General features: G+C 32.6%; 1 protein-coding gene across 1 annotated transcript in view; it reads left to right on the top strand.

Annotated features, from left to right (window-relative positions):
- The first annotated feature begins 1344 nt into the window (after nucleotides 1-1344).
- LOC145672727 (uncharacterized) overlaps nucleotides 1345-11307 on the top strand; it is a 139935-nt gene continuing 129972 nt past the window's right edge. Inside the window, exons 1-2 of the mRNA XM_081741903.1 lie at nucleotides 1345-1451; nucleotides 7673-7758. Coding sequence (XP_081598029.1) covers nucleotides 7695-7758 — 64 coding nt within the window. The 5' untranslated portion in view covers nucleotides 1345-1451; nucleotides 7673-7694. The remainder of the gene's footprint in view (nucleotides 1452-7672; nucleotides 7759-11307) is intronic.

Here is an 11307-nt window from a genome sequence, read left to right as displayed (position 1 = left end):
TGTTAAAGATCCACTCTTTTAAAATATTTAATCTATCTGATGTCTGCAAATATCTCTACAATCGAAAAATAACTCGTATGGAATTAAGCATTGATAAATATATTCAAATATGTTTTAAATTATATTGTAGTTACAACTTCCCTTTTGACTTTAGAAAGGACGACACAGTTGTCTTTCAAGCAGATAAAGAGACTGATATGGAAAATATAAATTTGAATATATGGAAATAGAAATTTGATTATTTTCTACGAAATAAATAGTAATGATTATGTAATTTTGTAAGTGTAAAAACATTGCAAAAAATAACATTAGATAGAAGAAACGTAAAGAGAAAAATATGTAGAAAATAATGTGTAAAATATAAAATGTGATGGTGCATACAAAAGAGTTTGTAACAATTTCCTTCACTGCGTATAACACACTCGTATTTCCATGAGTTCTAACCAAAAATTACCGTTCGTCCGTTACATAAATTTATAATGTTGCAATAATCAAACTGTCTGATGTTCTGGTAGTGATCACTTTTCTTACCTCGTAGAGGAAACGAAACAATAACAAAGTGAGGTATTTCGGATTGTAAGCTGTTGCACCTAGTTATAATATTGAGCTCGAAATAGGTTATTCCGATTATGCAGCCTTATAAAATGATATGTAGAGAATCGATAAGCAGAAATGAGTGTTGCCGATTACTTATCTCTTTTTTCATGGTATGGATCACCTCGCACTCCATGATCGTCATCTTTTTGAATCACATAGTATATATCAATACAGTAAATAGTGCAAGGGAAAGTGTAGGAGTGTACAACACAACATTTTACACGTTTACATGGCTGATTGAGGTGTACAATCCTAAAACATTTTATGACGATTGGGTTACGTACGTGTATAAGAGTATTCGTTTTTAAAAGTATAACACAAAATTTCATCGTACATAATTTGAGAACCACAAGTCTTCATCATACAACAGTGCACACGCTTATGTGGTTTGACAAGATCTACTATCTTCGGAAACTTGATTCTGGTTATATGATTTACTTATATATACATATATATTTTTAAATTTGATCTCCACATATCAGAAACCGTAAGCCGTAACATGACTTTTCATATGCTTTTACATAAAATCAAAGTCTACTACTATACAAACTAGATATAAGAAAAACAAATGAAAGGTTGTAATATTAACAACAAACTAAATAAATCATCTTACAATTATAGATTGTGACATGTATACTGATGAATGACTATTGTATAAACACTTATATTGTTACCCTCCCCAAAAAATGTAAATAAATTACATAAGTAGATTATTAGAAATATTAACTCTAATATAGGATTTTCTATTTCACAAGATCTAGCTCAAGTATCGAAGCATTAAATAACTGCCATTGCTGGCAAAATTGTGATATTGAGATCCTCCACTTTAACAGTTTTGCAGAAAATAAAGACCGGTGAGTACTTTATTATTTGATTTTAATTATTGCTGCCTATTACACAAGAAGTACATATGGCATTTATTTAAACGTGTTGTGTTTTACTTTAGAAAATACAAAATATGCATCTTCGTTTGAACAAAATTAACTTGCTTACCGAAGATATTCTAACCCATTGTAATTGATTGTTATCATTACTGATGAATTTCTTAGTTTACCAAACTTTCTACTGTGTGAACTTTCTTGTAGTTCTACCAGGGTATATTACTGTATTTCAACTTTGAAGACCTATACAAGTCATGTCAATCCTACTTGATGAAAGGTACTTTTTGTATGTCTAATAGTACGGTAAACTGAAATATGAAACTAGCACATGGTGTCTTAACGGGATACCAGTTGAAGCGTCGTTAGAGAACAGTAATACTTTGAATATGAGAGGTAAATTTGGTCATAATCCAATTCTGCAAGATGAGTTTTGTTGTCATATAATGCTCGTTATTTCGTCCGTATATATTAGGGATATACTATGTTTTAGTAAGAAGGAGCATTGTTTCTGATGTTTTCTGAAAATATGAATCTTGAGGTATTTTCTATATAAAAAGCCGCGGTAATCGTAAAATTTATCGAAAAACTTTCTTTGAAACTACACTCAAATTTTCACATCTGTTTCAAATATCACCTCTCAAGGTACTTGATCAGGTTTTTAAACGGTTATTTAGGAAGATCCTTCCTTCGTCAATTACCAACGACGTTTTCCAACAGCAGTTTTCCGAGGACGTTTTCCATACTAAAACACTTTTATATGACTATTTTAGAATTGAGGGGGTGGATTTCTAAATAGCCTAAGTCAATTTTCTTCAATTTTGAGATAATTGTTGTATTGAGTTTAATTTGGACATCTCCGTATATTAAACAGGGTTTCATGCCAAAACTCCAAAAATGAAATTAGTTGTAGACAGAAGAACAGCGTCCTTTCCCAAAATGTTCTTAGTCAACAGTATTTTCAGAAGTTGTTTTATGACTCGTGCCTAAAAGCTCTCATACAACTCTTTTAAAAGATGATAATTTCACCATTTTATTACGTAAAGTAGACAATTGTAATTTTCTTTTACTTAGATTACTTTTCTTTCACAAAAATAGAATGTTGGAAACACACACACACGAACCGTCTCCTATAATCTTACTTTTTACTTAGCTCTTCAATTAGAAAGTAAATTTCGTTTCACCTTTCTGATCATCGTACGAACTATTCAGTACTATAATGAAAATATGAATGATATTTTATATAAGTTTTTGCAAAGTACTTTTGTCTCATGTGATATATTTTTGTTTGAAAAATAAAATTTTCCTAATTTACATTGTACTCACCATTGATTATTTGATGCTACGAAATTAGTAGATAAAAATGACTCCGTAGACAATCAAAATCTAGTCAAAGTCTCACAAATTATGCATATAGAAATCTAATCTAAAAACTGTTTAATTTCAATAAAACTACTAACGTCTACATAATTTTTGCAATGTTTTGATGTAGCTTTATAAGTATTTGGAAAGTTAAATTATACATCTTTTCTTATATCCAAATTCGTATAAATGGAAACTACATTAAAAGATGAACTAGTAGAATAACAGAATATAACGAAGAATCTTCATTAGCTCAGTGACTGAAGTGACTCCGTGATGCTAATAACCAATTGGAACTATAATTCCAGATGTTAGTTCTTTTTGCGTTTTTGGAATAGATTGATTACCGATGTCACAATCATCCAGAATAATTAAAACTTACTCTTGAATAAAACTTTAAAGCATATTTTGTCACTTGTAAGTTACCAGTGTTTTTCTGGTTTAGAGAACATGACTGACATAATGACCGCTGACAGTGACTGACAGTGATATTATACTGAAAGATTCGCTTTCTTACTACACTCACAAACTCTCACTTACTACACTCACTACTGATACAAGAATATTACAGTTTACTTCATTTTTTCGGTTTCACTGAAATGTGAAATACAGGCCGTTTCGGAGTAATGTCTCAATTCCATATATATTTATAGCCTATATTATTTCATTTAGAGAATATATTACTTAATTCTACTTTCGTTTTGTTAATAATATTCATGCAACTCAGTCATTTAGTTTTGCAAAATATTTAGTTCAACTTATTACTATTATTATCTCTGACAACCTGTAGGTATTGGTATTAATGATTCGAAAATGACGATACCATTTCATATATTTTTGAATAATGCAGCAGATTTAATTTTTGTCCAATTTTGTGGCTTGTATTCACATGTTCTATCCTTAGATACTTAAATATTTATAGCCTCCCGAAATATTTATTCTATATTCGTGAAATATGCAATTAAATGCAACAAATATTGCAACTATCAAAAGAAAATTGATAGGTAGTATAGATATAGTGTTACAGACAAAAACAGAGAAAACTATGAACATTGACATATAAAATGTAAGAGGTAAAGATTGATTAATATACTAACAGCTTGTAGGAACAAAGGTAAGGAGTATGTCAAGCGACACTCTGAACTGACCATTTAGAATGTTTTTGTTTGCATTATATTATAGCTCAAAAATAGTCCAGCAGGAGATCTAGTATAATCATTAATTAATTTCGGCAGTAGAAGCCAAAAACAAACTATTATTTACTTTTGGCGTGTTTCTATAACAGTGAATAACATCAATTCAGAACTAATCAACGGTGAGCTGTGCGAAAAGCGGTAAAGATAAATAGGGTGCGTCATACGAATATTAAAGATCGTATTAGTAATGGCGCTAATTTAATATAATATTATTGAGTTGATTAGCTTTGTACTGTTCCATTAATTTCATAAAGTAGATGTATTTTTTATTCTGCAAAGTACACATGCTTTCTTAGAGACTCCAATTTTACCATTCAAAAAACTGAAATGAAAACTTTTAGTTTTACGTCCCACGTTCATATCATCTAGGGTAAAGGAAACGGTGATGATGAGAAATGAATGAAATGGTGGAATGAAGAAAGTGAGAGGAAACGGGAGGACCCCGTAGAAACGCACACACACGGTACTTGTCCACCACAAAGCTCACTTGACGGAGGCTGGGATCGAACCCGGGACCCGAAGCAGCAGAGATGAACGCTCTACTACTGAGCCACTGCGGACCCTATACCATTGAAAATATTAAGAAAATAATATCAATCAACTTCAACAAAACAGAAAATACTAAAATCGCCTAAGAGCAAAAGATAATAATAATAATAATAATAATAATAATAATAATAATAATAATAATAATAATAATAATAATAATAATAATAATAATAATAATAATAATAAAGCACTTAAACGAAGTAAATATTTGATCATTAATAACTAACAAATTTTGAAGTCTGTCCTAAGCCAAATAAATTAATGCCTTATATGAAATTGGTGGAAATAATACTTTTGCGGTCATTAAATTATTTGATTTAGCATTGATTGAAGTAAATTATAGACATTAGTAATAAATTATTATCAACTTTTTGAGCGCTTTCTTATTATTTTTTGCTTTTAAGGAATTTATTGTTATTATTTTGTTATTTTGGTGCACTATTAATGTTAACTATTTTTGTTTTAAGATCGTTTATTATTTCTAGTTTTCCTTACCGTAGTATTTTGTTTAGACACTAATAAGTATGGCACAAGCATCCCATAAACATGCATAAGGTTTATTTTTTTGAACGATGATCTATGCATTACAGAATTTTGCACGAACATCACAGTTTGTTTAAGTGAAAAGGGATCTCGAAACCATATTATTTTCGAGTCGAATCTACCCGAAGAAAAAATTAGAATCCACTTGTGTACAACATTTTACATTTTCTGGTTTTAATATCACCTCGAGCTATGAACTCGATTCTCACATTTTAAACCTGATGAAAATCCATCACAAGCATATAATTGTTGAGATTACTTTCTATCCTCGATTAAAGAACATTCGCTCACAAACAAATTGACAGTGAATGTAAATATATAAAGTAGTTTATAGTTTAATGATTCACTTCGAAGACTATTGTTAGAAAATCCATATAGGGTTGACAATTTATCTTGATTATCCGCTATAACGGAGAAACCAAAAGCGAGAAAAAGCGAAATTTTGCACGAAGCAACTATAAGATGTATTAAAGATTTCCATGTATTAAAGAGAAGCACCCAAAACAGTGTTGCCAACCCCATATAAAAATTTTAAATCACACATCATATTAATACGTATTTCAAATCAGCATGTCAATCAAAATTTAAAATATTATCTTTAATAGTCAGTGTTGCAAACTAAGGATGTTATAATATCCCAAACATCCAAAGTTTGGAAGCTTCTTCCACACATAGGGTCTACAACATAACAGAGATGAACAAGATAATACACATCGAAACTTTCTTAGCGTCGGATACCATGTTCCTGGTATGACTTTTTTCTAATAAATAAAAATGAAGTTAACATGGCTTGAAAATTTGGATCTATTTAAAAGGCTTTATTTCCAAAACTTGTTACATAAGTATCATATCAAGTTACCTGTACGGTTTGCAATGAACGTACAATTTTTTTTATGTTTACATTACTTCAATATCTCAAACCATTTTGTAGATATGATAAATATTAATAAATTTCACAAAACTGCTAAAATGGTGTATCTTTGAAAAATATTCAAAATGATTTTTGTTGCCTTTCTCTTTCATAGCATTATAACAATAGCTTTTGTTAGTTCTAATTAAAACTTCACGCAATTACATGAGTTAAGCAGTGTGGCAAACTTCAGCAATGTTTATCATATCTATAGAATGATTTGAGGCATCGAAGTGCTCTTAACGGCAAAAATTTGCAGGTTCATTTAAAACCATACATCTAACTACATTCGATACTTATCTCAGCATTTTTCGAAATAAAGCCCTTCAAAAAAATCAAATTTTTAAGCTCTGGTACCTTCATACCTTTTCATGCCAAAAACGTCACAGCATGAACATGGTGTTCAACGATAAGGTACTTTCGATGTGCATTATCCTCTCCATCTCCGTTGTGTTGTACGTATGATAGAGGCTTCCAAATTTTGTAAGTTTGTGATACTATAACATTCTTAGTTCGCAGCACTGAATAACAAAAGTGGTATTTTAAATTTTCGTTTGACTTGCCGATTTGAAATGTGTAATAATTAGACGTAGTGCCATTTAAAGGAAAATATAACTTTATATTTGGTTGGAAACACTGTTTGTTAGGTGTTTCCGCTTAATACAGGAAAATATTTCTTATAGTTTGTTCGTGCACAATTTCGTTTTTCGTTTTGCTTTCTCAATTATAGCGAATGATCAAGATAAATAGTAAAACGTGTATATACAGGGTGTTTCAAAACAACACCGACAGCGTTTAGGAGATGATCCCTGACACAAACATGAGACGAACCTATAGACCAATCTGAGTGCACAAATGCTTCTTTGGAAGTTATAGACTGCCGAAAACATAAAAAAGATCTTTATAGGACCTTAGCTCCAATACTATGGGAATGACCGTAGTAAGGTCAAGGCTTTATTTAGGAACTAGTAGGTGCTACCAAATATCCATGCCTCAAAATCTTGTGGTACTTCCGCAACGACATATAGAGAGGTAGTTGATGAGTAGTTCAAATTATATGCCCGTAGCTAAATTGCTTCTATAAAAATTGTTGCGTGAGTACCTTAAGATTCTAAAGCATGTTTTATGGATAGGGCACATACTAGTTCCTAAGTGAAGTGTTGACCCTACTAGGATAGGTCCCAAAGTTTTGAAAATATGGACTTTTAAATTTCATTTATTTTATGTTTTCGGCACCCTAGAACTTCGAAACAAAGCAACTGTGCACCCAGGTTGATGTATACTTTCCTCATTATCTTGGTGTCAGGAATCACCTCCCAGAAGTTTTCGGTATTGTTCTGAAACACCCTGTACGTATATAGAGTATATATGCATATGGGTATGTGTGTCTGTGTTTAGACCCTTCCGAAAGAAGAAAAATGTAAAAGAAATCAGTGCACGTATTTCAAAATAATAAGTGAACATACCAACAAAAAATTATATATATATATATATATATATATATATATATATATATATATATATATATATATATATATATATATATATATATACGTCATTACGAATTGCTTACATATAAAACGAACTAAATATGAGTTTTAATGAATAACTAATGAAATTATTGAAATATATTGCAGTGAAAGCTGGGTACATTTGCAAATGGGTAGTGCAACTCCTGTAATATACGTACGTGATTTGCTTTTTGGAAAACTTGAGTTATTAGGTAAGTGATGATGAACTTGATCAATGACATTAGGAAGTGACTGGGTTTATTGTTTAAGTAATATTAAATTAGTTGAATTAAATTACTATTCTCTGCATATACACACACAATTTCTAAATATCCAGACGTGGATGTTGGTTAAATTTCGGCATCCGATACTTTTGCAAAATTTTCGGGTAAAATGAAATATTCTGGATTATAAAGATATGTTAATAAGGAACAAATTTCTGCAGACGGCGGAACTAAATACTCAAAAATACATGTGGATTTTACGTTTAGAAATGTAGGGTTACAAGTATGAAACAATTACAAATTCTATAAAAACTCTTATCCCTATGAAAACTCACATGTTTTCACAGCACTTGCTTCTTTGCATACCTACCATTCTCCAAGAGCCTGTTTCCTTCGGACACATCTTTACTTCTATGTGGGTCCACCAACTTTGCGCTGCCCCGACTCGGTTAAAAGGCGATTTGATTTTCGCAGACTACCTAGCAAATGCTGATGTGTTTTTTGCCCTGAAGGAAGTATGATATATGTAGATATGCTGTAGTTATTCGTAGAACGTCGATAACTACAATTTATTAATAATTACTTCTGGTGACCCCGGTGATCTTAATTTATGGTAACTGAAGTATTGCAACGACGCATTTTGTAAATTTTAGGGGGACAATACGGTGAAAATAAGTGAATGAATTATAATTCTTTAACAATTATTTCGAACGTTTTGCCTAAACAGGACCTCACACAATATTTTAAGATGTTTTTATTATCCTTTTTTCTTTTTTATTCATCTTTTGTAGTCATAGTGTTCGGTTGAAAACGAGAAAGAAAGAAATATTTATATTTCTCGTAAACAAAATATTATCTTATGGATGAAAAACATATCATCATGGTTTGCTCTTACCGGGTAACGTTAAGAGATAAAAATGTATTTTTGCAGTGAGATGATAAATAACGGTGTACATTCTCTTGTTTATTGTGAGGACACGGAAATAGAAGTTGACCCATGAACGAGTAGCAACAGAAGGTGAAATAATTATGGATAAATCGCATTGATAACGTCGAGTTCATTCTGCGACCTGATGCGTATTTTGAGTGCTAAAATGCATTGCCAGAACTCTCGATTTGAATTTCGTTATATTTATTTTTACCTATTGAAGGCAAGTAATTTAGTAAGGGTGTTTTTAATTTTAAACTTTCAAGTATAGAGGACAAAGACTTCTAAAGAACAGTTCACATGGTACCGGATTGCTTAAGTTTGATATTCATTTTGTTAAATATGAAGCTGGAATTTGTAACATGCCTTTGGTCCTTGGTCATCTTCTCCAATTAGGCAATTTCCAAGATGTCAAAATATTGTACTTATTTAATGTGGGATTTCCCCAACATTTGTAATCTAGAAACGAATTTAAATGCAGTTCAAAAAACTTCAAATTACGTTATGAAATGTTTATTTTCCCTTTTAATACAACCTGCTACTAGAGTTACTATCATACCTGAAAGACCAAGGACCGAATTCAGATGTAAAACTATTTGAGATCCAGCTAATACGTTATCTATGGCATTTGAATTAAAGGTACTAGTCAAATTTAGGCACACACATTTTACGAGTAAAATTAATATTTTGCAAGGAAATACTACGTGTACAGGGTGGTGCAAATTTCAGGTGACAGTCCAGTAACAAAAAACTTTATTGGGCTAGAAGCCCATATGGGACACAGTTGATGAAGTGGGGTGAAACTAATAGTACACGTGGCCACCATGAGAGCCATCTTGATCTCCGCCATTTTGAATATCACTAATTTTTTCAAATTGGAAGGTAGACTGTTTTTGATCAGAAACACAATGTTGCTGAATATTTTGTTATTCCACTAACCCACTAACTATTGATGATGTATGGATTTTTTTTTTATCCCTTTGTATACCATCACAACACACCTCGAAATGACCACCGTTGGGTGTGTTACACGCATCTCCTGATGCAAAGCCAACAATGTCTCTGGAAGCATTGAAGCACATGTATCCTCAACCCGCTGCAGGAGATGTTGTAAATTCCGGATCTTGACGGCTATACCATAGATTTCAGGTGGCCCGAAAGATATGTCAAAATGAGAGAAATCTGGAGTTGTGCTGTTGTCCATTCTGCAAACATCACCCAACGGTCTGGATCGTCCTTTGTGAGATGCTGGTGAAGCTGGGTTTTGTGTGGCCACTTGTTAGTGGAAAGTATCCTCCGGACGGACGTTCGATTAACTTTACATTTCTGAGATAAACTCCGTGTGCTATGTTTAAGGCTTTTACTGAAGGATGTGAGGACACCGACCGTGGTTTCCTTATCTGTAGACGTTTTCGGACGACCACTATGATGTCGGTTGTCCATAGAACCCATCTTTCGAAATCTGTTAATGAGTTTGATCACACCATTGTGGGATATGGGCTCCCTTTCGGGATGCAGCCACCACACGCGAGCTGCGATTTACACACATCAGGGTGATGTCAATACGTTCCTGGGGAGTCTGCACTCAATGATTAAACAGGGCATAATTCATCAACGGTTAGTGATATGGAAAATGGTGATTAGGAAACAGTCTTAAAACTTATGCCTAGCTTCCAATTTTTATAAAAATAAAGTGATATTTAAAACGGCGGATTTTAAAATGTCCAACCTGAACCTATAACTCAAAAAACGTTTCTGTTAAGGACTAACATCAGATTTTGGCCCACACTGTAGAAGGGCTAGAGAACAGAAAACACAATTAAAGGGTAAGTCTAACCGCTACATTTAAAGTTTAAATGAGTAGAAACGTTAGTGGGAAAATTCATACTCTGAAGCAGTATACTCCAAGTTATAGGTTATGACGATCAAGTTTTGGGAAAAGATTTTTATAGTTTTATTTTTTAATCTTATTACTTTCGTTCTGTTTTCTGTATTTGTATGTCATAAACGAATATCTGACATTGTAAGCCAATACTGTAAACCAGCGATGAGCATTTTCAGTAACCCTTACTCACCCACACCCTAAGCGACAACTTCATCCTCACTCTAAGCGGCACCCTCATGCTCAGCCAGCCTTACCCTCAGCCATCTCGGGCTCACTTCCCTCAGTTGGGCTCGTACTCATTTCTGCTTGCTCTGACTTATTTTACTAGTATTCGGCCTCGCTCTTAATTTTTGAGTCCAAACCCAGTTGAGCGCAAGTGACGATCTCGAGAGCTTGGAGACCTATGTGGTAAGCCAGATTTTAAAACAAAAAACAGATTTTATTATTTTAGGATTCGTGGATATCTTATGACCCGCTGCTGTTGATAAGTTTGCAGAAATGGAGATTAGGTGCCAATAAATATCACACGTCCTGTTCCTGTCTTCATTAATTTTTATGGTCGTGCAGCTGGCAAATTTTGCTTCTTTTCTGGTAACAATATGTAGCTCAGCACTCTATTGGACCAACCCTTTCATATATATCTGTCTATACCTATCAATCTATCTATCTAAATAATAATTAGTTTAACGTTCAATGGCTATGCCGTTTAGGCTAAAGGAGACGG

Source organism: Thermobia domestica, chromosome 16 (genome assembly GCF_964235325.1).
Source record: "Thermobia domestica chromosome 16, izTheDome1.hap1.1, whole genome shotgun sequence".
NCBI lineage: Eukaryota > Metazoa > Arthropoda > Insecta > Zygentoma > Lepismatidae > Thermobia > Thermobia domestica.
This window is presented reverse-complemented; position numbering and strand designations above follow the sequence as displayed.